Source organism: Chiloscyllium plagiosum, chromosome 8, assembly GCF_004010195.1.
Source record: "Chiloscyllium plagiosum isolate BGI_BamShark_2017 chromosome 8, ASM401019v2, whole genome shotgun sequence".
Lineage (NCBI taxonomy): Eukaryota > Metazoa > Chordata > Chondrichthyes > Orectolobiformes > Hemiscylliidae > Chiloscyllium > Chiloscyllium plagiosum.
In genome coordinates, this window is record NC_057717.1 from 85299129 (window position 1) to 85315952 (window position 16824).

Sequence of the window (16824 nt, forward strand, 5' to 3'; positions counted from 1 at the left end):
AGTTTCCTGAAGAAGGGCTTATGCCCGAAACGTCGATTCTCCTGTTCCTTGGATGCTGCCTGACCTGCTGCGCTTTTCCTTTTCAGCTCTGATCTCCAGCATCTGCAGTCCTCACTTTCTTCCCTCTTAACTGTCCTCTGGGCAATTAAGGATGGGCAATAAATACTGCCTCATCAGTGAAGTCCTCATCCTGTGAATAAATAAAGAAAAAAATGATGTTCAGTCACTCTAACCTTAATTATAGCTTCTATTAATTTTCCAAGATCAGATGCAAGGCTAACTACTTTATAAGTCACTGTTTACCCTAACTCAGCTTTCTTCTGCATCATGGTTTGATTTCTGTATCCCTTCAGATAATAAACATGTGGAATAATTTGAAACCTATAGCTGCACATTTGGCGTTGGCCTATTTTGAGAAAAATAATCACAAGCATGACTGGGTGAGATGAACTTGGTTCCTAAAAGACATGACAGCAGTGATGGTGGATGTACTAATTTTGATATTCCACAGTTCCCCAGATTCCAGAATAGTCTCTATGGATTAGAAGGTCCCTCGTGTTAACACACTATTCAAAAGAAGAGGTTAAGAGAAAACAGGCAACTGTAGGCCAGAAACAAAAACAGAAAGTGCTGGGAAAGCTCTGCAGGTCTGGCAGCATCTGTGAAGAGAAATCAGTTAACATTTCAGATCTGGTGACCCTTCCTCAGAACTATAGGCCAGCTAATGATAGGGAAAACATCTGAATCTATTATTGACAGTATGGTAATGGAAAATTCTAAAAAGATGAGGCATTAATTTATAAATTGTATTGACCAGGCTGTTAGAATTTGTTTGACATTGTAGTTACTGGGCTAGATAAGTAGATCCACTCTTTTTAGATCTTCAAAAGTATTTGTTTAATTGCCTCACACAATTAGAAATAATAGGATTGAGATTGACACATGGCCAGATACAGAATTGGTTAACAGATAGAAAAGAAGAGAGTAGGAATAAACAGATCATTTTCATACTGGCATGATGTAACTAATGGTCCTTAGCTAATTACAATCTGTACCAATGAGTTAGATGAGGAGACAGGGTGTTACACATCAAAGATTTCTAACAGTCCAAAGTTTGATTTGAATATAAGAATGTGAAGAGGGTGCAGAGGAATATGGACAGACTAATTAAGTGAACAAGAATATAACAGATAATGAGACTAAATCTGAAGTTACACTCTGCGTTTGTATTCAGATGGACCTTAGTGTTCAAATTAATTGATTCAAACAGACTGTATATTGTGCAACACAATTTTTCCTTATTTACTTTGTAAAAGTTAAAGTTACTATAATCTTACCAGGCCATAGGGCTGCTCTCCATTAGAGAGAGACTACAGTGGTGGTTTCACCTGAGGATTATCACACCTCATCCTTCATGCTAACCTATCATCACATTTCTTGTAACGGGAATTGAACCTACACTGGTGGTATCACTCTGCACTGCAAACCAGCTGTCCAGCCAATTGAGTGTGGTAAACAAAACAGAAATTGCCAGGAAAATTCAGCAGGTCTGGCAGCATCTATGGAGAGAAAGCAGAATTAACATTTCAGGTCCAGTGACCCTTCTTCAGAACTGATTGTAGCAGGAAAAGTTTGGTATATATGCTAAAGAAGAGGTGGGGGAGGTAAACAATATATGATAGGTGAAAATGGAGCCCAAGAGAGAGAAAAACAGTTGACAGACAAAGGAACAGGTAAAGGTCAGCCTCGGAGAATAAATAACTGTTAATGGGGTCCACTTGTGGCTGACAATGGGCTGTTGGAGGTAGCAGTCCATATGATGTTGTGACCTGGTGTGTGAGGGTTGGAGTAAGAGCATGGGAGAAGGTACTGAAGCCCTAAAATCTAATTTGTTCACTTGTCACTGAGCATGTTTTGTCCATTGAATATAATATTGAGTTCAACTGGCTGCAGGCTTCCCAAGTGGAAAATAAGGTCTTGGTTTCCCAGCTTGCACTGAGCTTCACTGGAGCAATGCACCAAGCCTGAGATGTTGGCCAGGGAATGTGGCGGTGTGTTGAAATGGTAGGCAACTGAATGCTCAGGGTCATTTTTGCAGTCAGCAATTAGGTATTCTGCAAAACAGTCGCCCAGTCTACACTTCATCTCCCCTGTTTAGAGCAGGCTACATTGTAAGCAGCGAATACAGTAAACTAATTTGGGTGAAGTGCAGATAAATCACTGTTTCAACTGGAAGGTGTGTCTGGGGCCTTGGATGTGAGGAGAGAGGAAGTAAACAGGCAAGTGTTACACATTCTGCGACTGCATGGGAAAGTGACTTGGGAATGTGGAGAAATATTGGGAGTAGAGGAGTAGGTCAATCTGTATCACAGGAGCAGGGAAGTCAACATTTCAGGTCTTGACCTTTCAACAGGGTCCCGACCTGTAACGGTGACTCCCCAGCTTCTGTGATGCTGCTTGACCTGTGGTACTTTTTCCACCTCTACACTTTATCCACTCTGACTTTCCAGAATCTGCAATTCTCACTATCTCCAATGGAGGTGTAGACCAAGGTGACTCAGAGGAAATGGTCCGTGCAGAAAGCTAACAATGGAGAGGAATATGTATCTGGTGGTGACATCCTTCTGGAGATGGCAGAAATGGCCCCTAATAACCTTATCAACGCTGATGGGAGATGGGTAAGGAATAGGGGGAGCCTGTTGTTGTATGGGAGAGAAGAGAGAGATAAGGGCTGAAATACGGGAAATGGGTCAGATACCCTGTTAACCATAGTGGTGGGGAATCCTCGATTAAGGAAAAAGGTGGACATTTTGGAGGCTCCCTTTTCGAAGTTGGCATCATTTGAGCAGATGAGATGTGGAACAATGAAATAGAAAGCAGAATGCGAGGATGTATCGTCAGGGTAACTGTGGAAGTCAGTGGGTTTGCAGTGAATATTAGTGGCCTGCCTGTAGCACTGTAAAATCCTATTGATTGCAAATATAATATAACTCCTGCTGAAGGTGGCAGAAATGGCCCCTAATAATCTTTTGAATGATGATGGGATGTAGGTAAGGATTAGGGGGAGTCTATCGTTGTGCGGGAGGGAAGAGAGGTGATGAGGGGTGAAGTACGGGAAATGGGTGACTTACGGCTGAGGGACCTGTCAGCCATGATGGTGGGGAATCCTTGGTCTCCCTGCAAAATAGCAAAATGAAATGTACATTATCAGTTAAATGAAATCTGCTGCCGAATTCATTACTTTTCGATTCATTTTAACTTAATGGAAGAGATTTTAAAGGAAATGTGGGAGTGGAAGTTGAAACTAAGATTGAATTTTACATTGAGGTTACAATTATTACTACGGTATGAGATACGTACAATGCTAACCTGTGTATGAGCCTCCACTAACAGGTATGATCTAAACATCCTAATTTCATCATCATTAATTATGAAAATTGGGGCGAGAAGATGAAGATTGAGCCCAATAACTCTGTATTCAGTGGAGAAACTTTTAAATTGATCTGTTTTGTTCTATAGGTGGATTCCCTGCGTCATGTTATACACCAGACAGGCGGATACAGTGATGAGATGGCAGCAAACCAGATTTACACCCCAAGGCGTATAGAAGTAAGACCCATTTAGTTAACCTTTTATATCTGTCATTTGGCATTTATGATATCATTTCTGGTTAAGGTTGGCTCGCCCATGGACACTAGATGTGCCTTGTCCATTTGTCTCCGAGTGTGCCTTGTCCATTCTCACTGAACCTGTCTTGTCCATTGACTCTCAACTTCCCTTGTCCATTTGTCATTGACCATACCTTGTCCATTGACACTGAGCATGCTTTGTCCATTGACACTGAGAGTGCCTCATATATTGTTACTGAGCATGCCTTGTTTATTGGCATTGAACCTGCACTGAGGAGGAAATGAGGACTGCAGATGCTGGAGATCGGAGTCGTGAGTGTGGTGGTGGGAAAGCACAGCAGTCAGGCAGCATCCGAGGAGCAGGAGAATCGACGTTTCGGGCAAAAGCCCTTCATCAGGGCTTGTCCATTATCACAGAGCATGCCCATTATCACAGAGCATGCCTTGTCCATTGTCACTGTGCAAACCTTGTCCACTGTTACTGTGTGTGCCTTGTCCATTGTCACAGAACGTACCTTGTCCATTGTCACAGAGCGTGCCTTATCGATTGTCACAGAGTGTGCCTTGTCCATTGTCACTGTGCGAGCCTTGCCCATTGTCACAGAACATGCCTTGTCCATTGTCACTGTGCAAGCTTTGCCCATTGTCACAGAGTGTGCCTTGTCCATTGTTACAGAGCATGCCTTGTCCATTATCACAGAACATGCCTTGTCCATTATCATAGAACATGTCTTGTCCATTGTCACAAAGCGTGCCTTGCCCATTGTCACAGAACATGTCTTGCCCATTGTCACAGAACGTGCCTTGTCTATTGTCACTGTGTGAACCTTGTCCATTGTCACAGAGCGAACTTGATCCATTGTCGCTGTGCGACCCTTGTCCGTTGTCACTCTGCGAATCTTATCCATTGTTAGTGTGCGAGCCTTGTCTGTTGTCACTGTGCAAATTTTGTCCATTGTCATTGTGAATCGTGTCCACTGTTACTGTGTGAGCCTTGTCCGTTGACACTGTGTGAACCTTGTCCGTTGTCACTGTGCGAACATTGCCCATTGTCACTGTGCGAATCTCGTTCATTGTCACTGTGCGAACCTTGTTCGTTCTCACTGTGAGAACCTTGTCCATTGTCACTGTGCAAACCTTGTCCATTGTCACTGTGCGAACCTTGTCCATTCTCACTGTGCAAATCTTGTTCGTTCTCACTGTACGAACCTTGTCCATTGTCAGTTTGCAAGGCTTGTCCATTGTCACTGTGCGAATCTTGTCCCTTGCCACTGTGCAAACTTTGTCCGTTGTCACTGTGCGAATCTGGTCCATTGTCACTGTCTGAACCTTCTCCGTTGTCACTGTGTGAAACTTGTGTGTTCTCACTTTGTGAACCTTGTCCATTGTCATTGTTCGAACCTTGTTCATTGTCACAGTATGATCCTTGCCCAGCGTCACTGTGCAAACCTTATCCATTGTGACTGTGCGAACGTTGTCCATTATCTCTGCGTGAACCTTGTCCATTGTCGCTTTATGAACCTTGTCCGTTGTCAACGTGCAAAACTTGTTCATTGTCACTCTGCGAGACTCGTCCGTTCTTACTGTTCGAACCTTGTCCATTATCATCAGGCGAACATTGCACTGTATGAACCTTATCCGTTGTCATGGTGAGTAACTTGTTCATTGTCACTGTGTGAACCATTTCCGTTGTCACTGTGCGAACCTTTCCATTGTCACCGTGCAAAACTTGTTTATTGTCTCTGTGCGAGCCTTGTCCGATTTCACTGTGCAACTCAGGTCATTGTCACTCTGCGATCCTTATTCATTATCACTGTGCGAGCCTTGTTCATTGTCACTGTGCGAACCTTGACCATCGTCAGTGTTCGAGCCTTGTCCGTTGTCACTGTGCGAATCTGATCCATTGTCACTGTCTGAACCTTGTCTGTTGTCACTGTGCAAGCCTGCTCCGTTGTCACTGTGCAAACCTTGTTCATTCTCGCTTTGTGAACCTTGTACATTGTCACTGTTTGAACCTTGTTCATTGTCACTGTGCGAACATTGTCCATTGTCAAAGTGTGAACCTTGTCCTTTGTCAGTATGCAAATGTTTTCCACTTTGACTGTGCGAGCCATGTCCATAATCACTGTTTGAAACTTGTTCATTATCACTGAACTTGTCGTGTCCATTGTCACTGAACTTGTCGTGTCCATTGTCACTGAACATGCCGTGTCCATTGTCACTGAACATGCCGTGTCCATTGTCACTGTACGTGCCTTGTCCATTGTCACTGTGCAAGCCCTGTTCATTGTCACTGTGTGAATATGGTCCATTGTCACTTTGCGAACATTGTGCATTGTCACTTTGCGAACCTTGTCCATATTCACTGTGTGAACCTTGTTCATTGTCACTGTGGGAGCTGTGTCCATTGTCACTGTGCAAACCGGTTCATGATCACTGTGCAAACCTTGTCTGTTTTCACTGTGTGAACCTTGTTCGTAGTCACTGTGTGAATCTTGTCCTTTGTCGCTGTGCAAGCCTTGCCCATTGTCATTGTGTGAACCTTGTCCATTGTCACTGTGCGAGCCTTGTTCCTTTTCAGTGTTCGAACCTTGTCCATTATCATCATGCGAGCCTTGCACATTGCTCCTGTGTGACCTTGTCCGTTGTCACTGTGCGAACCTTGTCCATTGTCACTGTGTGAACCATTTCCATTGTCACTGTGCAAGGCTTCTTCGTTGTCACTGTGCAAATCTTGTCTGTTCTCACTTTGTGAAACTTGTCCATTGTCACTGTGCGAACATTGTCCATTGTCAAAGTGTGAACCTTGTCCTTTGTCAGTGTGCAAATGTTTTCCATTTTGACTGTGCGAGCCGTGTCCATTATCACTGTTTGAAACTTGTTCAATATCACTGAACTTGCCATGTCCATTGTCACTGTACGTGCCTTGTCCATTGTCACTGTGCAAGCCCTGTCCATTGTCACTGTGCGAACGTGGTCCATTGTCACTGTGAACCTTGTCCATTGTCACTTTGCAAACATTGTCCATTGTCACTTTGTGAACCTTGTCTGTTGTCACTGTGCAAGCCTGCTCCGTTGTCACTGTGCAAACGTTGTCTGTTCTCACTTTGTGAACCTTGTCCATTGTCACTTTGTGAACCTTGTCCATTGTCACTGTGTGAACCTTGTCCATTGTCACTGTGTGAACCTTGTCCATTGTCACTGTTCGAACCTCGTCCATTGTCACTGTGTGAACCTTGTCCGCTGTCACTGTGCGAACATTTTCCATTGTCACTGTGTGAATATTGTCCATTGTCACTGTGCGAACATTTTCCATTTTCAGTGTGCGTACCTAGTCCATTGTCACTGTACGAATCTTGTCCATTGCCACTGCGAGAACCTTCTGTGTTGTTACTTTGTGAACCTTGTCCATTGTCACTGTGCGAACGTTGTTCATTGTCACTGTGCGAACATTGTCCATTGTTAAAGTGCGAAACTTGTCCTTTTTCAGTTTGCGAATGTTTTCCTTTGTGTCTGTGCGAGCCTTGTCCATTGTCACTGTGCGATCCATGTTCATTATCACTGTGTGAAACTTGGTCATTGTCACTGAACGTGCCCTGTACATTGTCTCTGTGCGAATCCTGTCCTATGTCTCCGTGCGAACGTGGTCCATTGTCACTGTGCGAACGTGATCCATTGTCACTGTGAACCCTGTCCATTGTCACTGTCTGAACCTTCTCCGTTGTCACTGTGCGAACCTTGTGTGTTCTCACTTTGTGAACCTTGTTCATTGTCACTGTATGAACGTTGTCCATTGTTTCTTTGTGAACCTTGTCCATTGTCACTGTGCAAACGTTGTCCATTGTCACTGTGCGAATCTGGTCCATAGTCGCTATGCGATCCTTATTCGTTATCACTGTGCAAGCCTTGGTCATTGTCACTGTGCGAATCTGGTCCATTGTCACTGTCTGAACCTTGTCTGTTGTCACTGTGCTAGCCTTCTCCGTTGTCACTGTGCAAACCTTGTCTGTTCTCACTTTGTGAAACTTGTCTGTTGTCACTGTTCGAACCTTGTTCATTGTCACTGTGCGAACATTGTCCATTGTCACTGTTCGAACGTTGTCCATTGTCACTGTGCGAACCTTGTCCATTGTCAAAGTGCGAACATTGTCCATTGTTAAAGTGCGAAACTTGTCCTTTTTCAGTTTGCGAATGTTTTCCATTGTGTCTGTGCGAGCCTTGTCCATTGTCACTGTGCGATCGATGTTCATTATCACTGTGTGAAACTTGGTCATTGTCACTGAACGTGCCCTGTACATTGTCTCTGTGCGAATCCTGTCCTATGTCTCTGTGCGAACGTAATCCATTGTCCCTGTGAACCTTGTCCGTTGTCACTGTGCAAATCTGGTCCATTGTCACTGTCTGAACCTTGTCCATTGTCACTGTGCGAACGTGATCCGTTGTCACTGTGCGAACGTGATCCATTGTCCCTGTGAACCTTGTCCGTTGTCACTGTGCGAACCTTGTGTGTTCTCACTTTGTGAACCTTGTTCATTGTCACTGTATGAACGTTGTCCATTCTTTCTTTGTGAACCTTGTCCATTGTCACTGTGCAAACGTTGTCCATTGTCACTGTGCGAATCTGGTCCATAGTCACAATGTGATCCTTATTCGTTATCACTGTGCAAGCCTTGGTCATTGTCACTGTGCGAATCTAGTCCATTGTCACTGTCTGAACCTTGTCTGTTGTCACTGTGCAAACCTTGTCTGTTGTCACTGTGCGAATCTAGTCCATTGTCACTGTCTGAACCTTGTCTGTTGTCACTGTGCAAGCCTTCTCCGTTGTCACTGTGCAAACCTTGTCTGTTCTCACTTTGTGAAACTTGTCCATTGTCACTGTTCGAACCTTGTTCATTGTCACTGTGCGAACATTGTCCATTGTCAAAGTGTGAACCTTGTCCTTCGTCAGTGTGCGAATGTTTTCCATTTTGACTGTGCGAGCCTTGTCCATTATCACTGTTTGAAACTTGTTCATTGTCACTAAACGTGCCTTGTCCATTGTCACTGTGCAAACGTGGTCCATTGTGACTGTGAATCTTTTCCGTTGTCACTTTGCGAGCTGTGTACATTGTCAATGTGTGAAGCTTGTCCGTTGTCATTGTGTGCACCTTGTCGATTGTCACTGTGCGAGCATGGTCCGTTGTGACTGTGCGAATCTTGTCCATTGATCCTGTGCAAACCTTTTCCATTGTCATGTGCAAATCTTGTTCATTCTCACTGTGTGAACCTTGTCCATTGTCAGTGTGCGAGCCTTGTCCGTTGTCACTGTGCGAACCTTGTCCATTGTCGCTGTGCAAACCTTGTTCGTTCTCACTGCGATCCTTGTCCATTGTCACTGCGAACTTTGTCCATTGACACTGTGCGAGCTTTATTCATTTTCATTTTGCGAAACTTGCCCATTGTCACTGTGCGAACCTTGGTAAAAACAATGACTGCAGATGCTGGAAACCAGATTCTGGATTAGTGGTGGTGTGCGAACCTTGTCCGTTGTTACTATGTGAACCTTGTCTGTTGTTACTGTGCGAATCTTTTCCATTGTCACTGTGCGAGCCTTGTCCGCTGTCACTGTCCGAACCTTGTCCATTGTCAGTGTGCGAATCTTTTCCATTGTCACTGTGCGAGCCTTGTCCGCTGTCACTGTCCGAACCTTGTCCATTGTCAGTGTGCGAATCTTTTCCATTGTCACTGTGCGAGCCTTGTCCGCTGTCACTGTCCGAACCTTGTCCATTGTCAGTGTGCGAATCTTTTCCATTGTCACTGTGCGAGCCTTGTCCGCTGTCACTGTCCGAACCTTGTCCATTGTCAGTGTGCGAATCTTTTCCATTGTCACTGTGCGAGCCTTGTCCGCTGTCACTGTCCGAACCTTGTCCATTGTCAGTGTGCGAATCTTTTCCATTGTCACTGTGCGAGCCTTGTCCGCTGTCACTGTCCGAACCTTGTCCATTGTCAGTGTGCGAATCTTTTCCATTGTCACTGTGCGAGCCTTGTCCGCTGTCACTGTCCGAACCTTGTCCATTGTCAGTGTGCGAGCCTTGTCCGTTGTCACTGTGCAATCCTTGCTGTTCTCACTTTTTGAACCTTGTCCATTGTCACTGTTCGAACCATTGTCACTGTGTGAACCTTGTTCATTGTCCGTGTGTGAACCTTGTCCATTGCCACTTTGAGAACTTTGTCCGTTGTCACTGTGTGAGTCTTGTCTGTTGTCACTGTGTGATTCTTGTCCATTGTCACTGTGCGAACATTTTCCATTTTTTTGTGTGCGTGCCTTGTCCATTGTCACTGTGTGAATCTTGTCCAATGTCAGTTCACGAACCTTGTCCATTGTCACTGTGCGAACCTTGTCCATTGCCACTGTGCAAACCTTATCCATTGCCACTGTGCGAACCTTGTGTGTTCTTACTTTGTGAACCTTGTTCATTGTCACTGTATGTACCTTGTCCATTGTTTCTGTGTGAACCTTGTTCATTGTCACTTTGCAAACATTGTCCATTGTCAAAGTGCGAAACTTGTCCTTTTTCAGTTTGCGAATGTTTTCCATTGTGACTGTGCAAGCCTTGTCCATTGTCACTGTGCGATCCATGTTCATTATCCCTGTGTGAAACTCGGTCATTGTCACTGAATGTGCCTGATCCATTGTCACTGAACATGCCCTGACCATTGTCTCTGTGCGAATCCTGTCCTATGTTTCTGTGCGAACGTGGTCCATTGTCACTGTGAACCCTGTCCGTTGTCACTTTGCAAGCCTTGCCCATCTTCACTGTGTGAACCTTGTCCATGATCACTGTGCAAACCGGTCCATGATCACGGTGCAAACCTTGTCTGTTTTCACTGTGTGAACCTTGTCCGTAGTCACTGTGTGAATCTTGTCCATTGTAACTGTGTGAGCCATGTCCATTGTCACTCTGCAAACCTAGTCCGTTGTCATTGTGTGAGCTTTGTCCATTGTCACTGTGTGAATCTTGTCCATTGTCACTGTGTGAAACATGTCCGTTGTCACCGTGCAAAACTTGTTCATTGTCATTGTGCGAACCTTGTCCGTTGTCACTGTGCGAATCTGGTCCGTTGTCACTGTGTGAACCTTGTCCGCTGTCACTGTGCGAACATTTTCCATTGTTGTCACTGTGCGAAACTTTCCATTTTCAGTGTGCGTACCTTGTCTGTTGTCACTGTGCGAATCTTGTCTATTGTCAGTTTGCGAACCTTGTCCATTGCCACTGTGCAAACCTTGACCATTGCCACTGTTCAAATCTTGTCCATTGCCACTGTGCAAACCTTGTCCATTGTCACCTGCAAGCCTTGGCCGTTGTCACTGTGCGAATCTGGTCCATTGTCACTGTCTGAACCTTGTCTGTTGTCACTGTGCAAGCCTTCTCCGTTGTCCCTGTGCAAACGTTGTCTGTTCTCACTTTGTGAACCTTGTCCATTGTCACTGTCCGAACCTCGTCCATTGTCACTGTGTGAACCTGTCCGTTATCACTGTGTGAACCTTTCCGTTGTCACTGTGTGAACTTTTCCGTTGTCACTGCGTGAACCTGTCAGTTGTCAGTGTACGAACCTTGTTCATTGTCCGTGTGCGAACCTTGTCCATTGCCACTTTGCGACCCTTGTCCGTTGTCACTGTGTGAACCTTGTCCGCTGTCACTGTGCGAACATTTTCCATTGTTGTCACTGTGCGAAACTTTCCATTTTCAGTGTGCGTACCTTGTCTGTTGTCACTGTGCGAATCTTGTCTATTGTCAGTTTGCGAACCTTGTCCATTGCCACTGTTCAAACCTTGTCCATTGTCACCTTGCCATTGTCACTGTGCGAATCTGGTCCATTGTCACTGTCTGAACATTGTCTGTTGTCACTGTGCAAGCCTGCTCCGTTGTCACTGTGCAAATCTTGTTCATTCTCGCTTTGTGAACCTTGTCCATTGTCACTGTTCGAACCTTGTTCATTGTCACTGTGCGAACATTGTCCATTGTCAAAGTGTGAACCTTGTCCTTTGTCAGTATGCGAATGTTTTCCATTTTGACTGTGCGAGCCGTGTCCATAATCACTGTTTGAAACTTGTTCATTATCACTGAACTTGCCATGTCCATTGTCACTGAACATGCCGTGTCCATTGTCACTGTACGTGCCTTGTCCATTGTCACTGTGCAAGCCCTGTTCATTGTCACTGTGTGAATATGGTCCATTGTCACTTTGCGAACATTGTGCATTGTCACTTTGCGAACCTTGTCCATATTCACTGTGTGAACCTTGTTCATTGTCACTGTGGGAGCTGTGTCCATTGTCACTGTGCAAACCGGTTCATGATCACTGTGCAAACCTTGTCTGTTTTCACTGTGTGAACCTTGTTCGTAGTCACTGTGTGAATCTTGTCCTTTGTCGCTGTGCAAGCCTTGCCCATTGTCATTGTGTGAACCTTGTCCATTGTCACTGTGCGAGCCTTGTCCTTTCTCAGTGTTCGAACCTTGTCCTTTCTCAGTGTTCGAACCCTGTCCATTATCATCATGCGAGCCTTGCACATTGCCCCTGTGTGACCTTGTCCGTTGTCACTGTGCGAACCTTGTCCATTGTCACTGTGTGAACCATTTCCATTGTCACTGTGCAAGCCTTCTTCGTTGTCACTGTGCAAACCTTGTCTGTTCTCACTTTGTGAAATTTGTCCATTGTCACTGTTCGAACTTTGTTCATCGTCACTGTGCGAACATTGTCCATTGTCAAAGTGTGAACGTGAACCTTTTCCATTGTCACTGTGTGAGCCTTGTCTGTTGGCACTGTGTGAGCCATGTCCATCGTCACTGTGCAAACCTTGTCCATTGTCACTGTGTGAACCTTGTCCGTTGTCACTGTGCGAACCTTGTGTGTTCTCACTTTGTGAACCTTGTTCATTGTCACTGTATGAACGTTGTCCATTGTTTCTTTGTGAACTTGTCCATTGTCACTGTGCAAACGTTGTCCATTGTCACTGTGCGAATCTGGTCCATAGTCACTGTCTGAACCTTGTCTGTTGTCACTGTGCAAGCCTTCTCCGTTGTCACTGTGCAAGCCTTGTCTGTTCTCGCTTTGTGAACCTTGTCCATTGTCACTGTTCGAACCTTGTTCATTGTCACTGTGCGAACATTGTCCATTGTCACTGTTCGAACGTTGTTCATTGTCACTGTGCGAACATTGTCCATTGTCAAAGTGTGAACCTTGTCCTTTATCAATGTGCGAATGTTTTCCATTTTGACTGTGCGAGCCGTGTCCATTATCACTGTGTGAAACTTGTTCATTATCACTGAATGTGCCTTGTCCATTGTCACTGAACGTGCCTTGTCCATTGTCTCTGTGCGAACCCTGTCCATTGTCTCTGTGTGAACGTGGTCCATTGTCAGTGTGAACCTTCTCCGTTGTCACTGTGCGAACATTTTCCATTGTCACTGTGCGAGACATGTCTGTTGCCACTGTGCGAATCTTGTCTATTGTCAGTTTGCGAACTTTTCCATTCTCAGTGTTCGAACCTTGTCATTTCTCAGTGTCGTCATGCGAACCTTGCACATTGCTCCTGTGTGACCTTGTCCGTTGTCACTGTGCGAACCTTGTCCATTGTCACTGTGTGAACCATTTCCATTGTCACTGTGCAAGCCTTCTTCGTTGTCACTGTGCAAACCTTGTCTGTTCTCACTTTGTGAAATTTGTCCATTGTCACTGTTCGAACTTTGTTCATCGTCACTGTGCGAACATTGTCCATTGTCAAAGTGTGAACCTTGTCCTTTGTCAGTGTGCGAATGTTTTCCTCTCAGTTGTCACTGTGCGAACCTTGTCCGTTGTCACTGTGCGAACCTTGTCCATTGTCACTGTGTGATCCATGTCCATTGTCACTGTGTGAACCTTGTCTTCTCACTGTGGAAACCTTGTCCATTGTCATTGTGCGCACCTTGTCCATTGACACTGTGCGAACCTTGTCCATTTTCACTCTGCGAGCCTTGTCCGTCCTCACTGTTCGATCCTTGTCCATTATCATCATGTGATCCTTGCACATTGCCCCTGTGTGAACCTTGCCCATTGTCCCTGTGTGACCTTGTCCATTGCCACTTTGCAAACCTTGTCCTTTGTCAATGTGTGAACCTTCTCCATTGTCACTGTGGGAGCCTTGTCCACTATCACTGTGCGAATCTTGTCCATTCTCACTAAGCGAACCTTTTCCATTGTCCCTGTGCGAGCCTTGTCTGTTGGCACTGTGCGAATCTTGTCCATTGTCACTGTGTGAACCTTGTCCTTTGTTACTGTGTGAACCTTGGTCGTTGTCACTGTGCAAATCTTTTCCGTTGTCACTGTGCGAGCCTTGTCTGTTGTCCTTGTCCAAATATTGTCCATTGTCACTGTGTGAACCCTTTCCATTGTCGCTGTGCAAACCTTGTCTCATTCTCACTGTGCGAACCTTGTCCATTGTCACTCTGTGAGCCTTGTCCATTCTCACTGTTCGAAACTTGTCCAGTATCATCATGCGAATCTTGCACATTGCCCCTGTGTGAACCTTGTCCGTTGTTACTGTGTGAACCTTGTCCGTTGTCACTGTGCAAACTTTTTCCATTGTCCCTGTGCGAACCTTGTCCATTGTTACTGTGTGAACCTTGTCCGTTGTCACTGTGCAAACTTTTTCCATTGTCACTGTGCGAACCTTGTCCGTTGTTACTGTGTGAGCCTTGTCTGTTGTCACTGTGCAAACTTTTTCCATTGTCACTGTGCGAATCTTGTCCATTGTCACTGTGCGAACCTTGTCCGTTGTTACTGTGTGAACCTTGTCCGTTGTCACCGTGCGAATCTTTTCCATTGTCAATGTGCGAGCCTTGTCCGCTGTCACTGTCCGAATCTTGTCCATTGTCACTGTGTGTATCTTGTCCATTGTCACTGTGTGAACCTTGTCCGTTATCACTGTGTGAACCTTGTCCATTGTCACTGTGCGAATCTTGCACGTTGTCACTGTGCGAACCTTGTCCATTGTCGCTGTGCAAACCTTGTTCGTTCTCACTGCGATCCTTGTCCATTGTCACTGCGAACTTTGTCCATTGACACTGTGCGAGCTTTATTCATTTTCACTTTGCGAAACTTGCCCATTGTCACTGTGCGAACCTTGGTAAAAACAATGACTGCAGATGCTGGAAACCAGATTCTGGATTAGTGGTGGTGTGCGAACCTTGTCTGTTGTTACTATGTGAACCTTGTCTGTTGTTACTGTGCGAACCTTGTCCGTTGTCACTGTGCGAATCTTTTCCATTGTCACTGTGTGTATCTTGTCAATGAAGCCTGTCAATGAACACTGTGTAAACCTTGTCTGTTGTCACTGTGTGAACCTTTGTCCATTGTCATTGTATGAACCTTGTTCATTGTCACTGTATGAACTTTGTCAATTGTTTCTGTGTGAATCTTGTTCATTGTCACTTTGAGAACATTTTCTATTGTCAAAGGGCGAATCTTGTCCTTTTTCAGTGTACGAATGTTTTCCATTGTGATAGTGTGAGCCTTGGCCATTGTCACTATCCGATCCATATTCATTATCACTGTGTGAACCTTGGTCATTGTCACTGAACGTGTCTTGTTCATTGTCACTATATGAATCTTGTCCATTGTTCCTGTGTGAAACCTGTTCATCGTCACTGTCCGAACGTTGTCCATTGCCACTGTGCGAATTTGGTCCATTGTCACTGTCTGAACCTTGCCTGTTCTCACTGTGCGAGCCTTGTCCGTTTTCACTGTGCGAACCTTGCCCATTGTCACTGTGCGAGCCTTTTTCATTCTCGCTGTGCATACCTCGCCCATTGTCACTGTGCGAGCTTTATTCATTGTCACTTTGCGAACCTTGCCCACTGTCACTGTGCAAATCTGATCCATTGTCACTGTGTGAACCTTGTCCATTTCCACTGTGCAAACCTTGTCCATTGTCACTGTGTGAACCTTGTCCATTTCCACTGTGCAAACCTTGTCAATTGTCACTGTGCAAATCTGATCCATTGTCACTGTGTGAACCTTGTCTGTTGTCACTGTGCAAGCCTTCTCCATTGTCACTATGCGAACCTTGTCTATTCTCACTTTGTGAACCTTGTTCATTGTCACTGTTTGAACCCCGTTCATTGTCACTTTGCGATTCTTGCCCATTGTCACTGTGCAAGCCTTATCCATTGTCACTGTGCAAACATTGTCCATTGTCACTGTATGAACCTTGTCCATTATCACTGTATGAACCTTGTCTATTATCACTGTATGAACCTTGTCCGTTGTCACCGTGAGTAACTTGTTCATTGTCACTGTGCGAACCTTGTCCATTGTCACTGTGAAAAACTTGTTCATTGTCTCTGTGTGAACCTTGTCCGATGTCACTGTACGAGTCTGGTCCATTGTCACTGTGAGATCCTTATTCATTATCACCTTGCGAACCTTGGTCATTGTCACTGAACATGCCTTGTTCATTGTAACTTTACGAACCTTGTGAACCTTGTCCATTGTCACTGTGTGAATCTTCTCCGTTTTCACTGTGCAAGTCTTGTCCATAGTCACATTGCAAGCCGTGTACATTGTCATTGTGCGAACCTTGTCCATTATTACTGTATGAACCTTGTCCGTTGTCACAGTGAGTAACTTGTTCATTGTCACTGTGCGTGCCTTGCGCATTGTTAGTGTGTGAACCTTGTCCATGGTCTCTGTGTGAAACTTTGTCACTGTGTAAACCTTGTCCATTCTCACTGTGCGAACCTTGTCTATGATCATTGTATGAACCTTGTCTGTTGTCACTGTGCGAATCTAGTCCATTGCCACTGTGTGAACCTTGTCCATTGCCACTGTGTGAACCTTCTTCATTGTCACTGTGCGAGCCTTGTCCATTCTTTCTGTGCTAACCTTGTCTATTCTGACTGTGCAAACCTTGTCTATGATCACTGCGTGAACCTTGTTCATTGTCACTGTGTGAACCTTGTCCATTTCCACTGTGCAAACCTTGTCCATTGTCACTGTGCAAATCTGATCCATTGTCACTGTCTGAACCTTGTCTGTTGTCACTGTGCGAACCTTGTCTGTTCTCACTTTGTGAACCTTGTTCAATGTCACTGTTCAAATCCTGTTCATTGTCACTTTGCGATTCTTGCCCATTGTCACTGTGCAAACGTTGTCCATTGTCACTGTACGTACCTTG

At 45.0% G+C, this 16824-nt stretch overlaps 1 protein-coding gene across 7 annotated transcripts in view; it reads left to right on the forward strand.

Annotated features, from left to right (window-relative positions):
- Positions 1–16824, forward strand: part of LOC122552150 (pre-B-cell leukemia transcription factor 3-like) — a 593793-nt gene that overhangs the window by 552792 nt on the left and 24177 nt on the right. For all 7 annotated transcript variants that reach the window (XM_043694653.1, XM_043694652.1, XM_043694655.1 and 4 more), the window contains one exon: positions 3520–3609. In XM_043694653.1, the coding sequence (XP_043550588.1) occupies positions 3520–3609 (90 nt within the window). The remainder of the gene's footprint in view (positions 1–3519; positions 3610–16824) is intronic.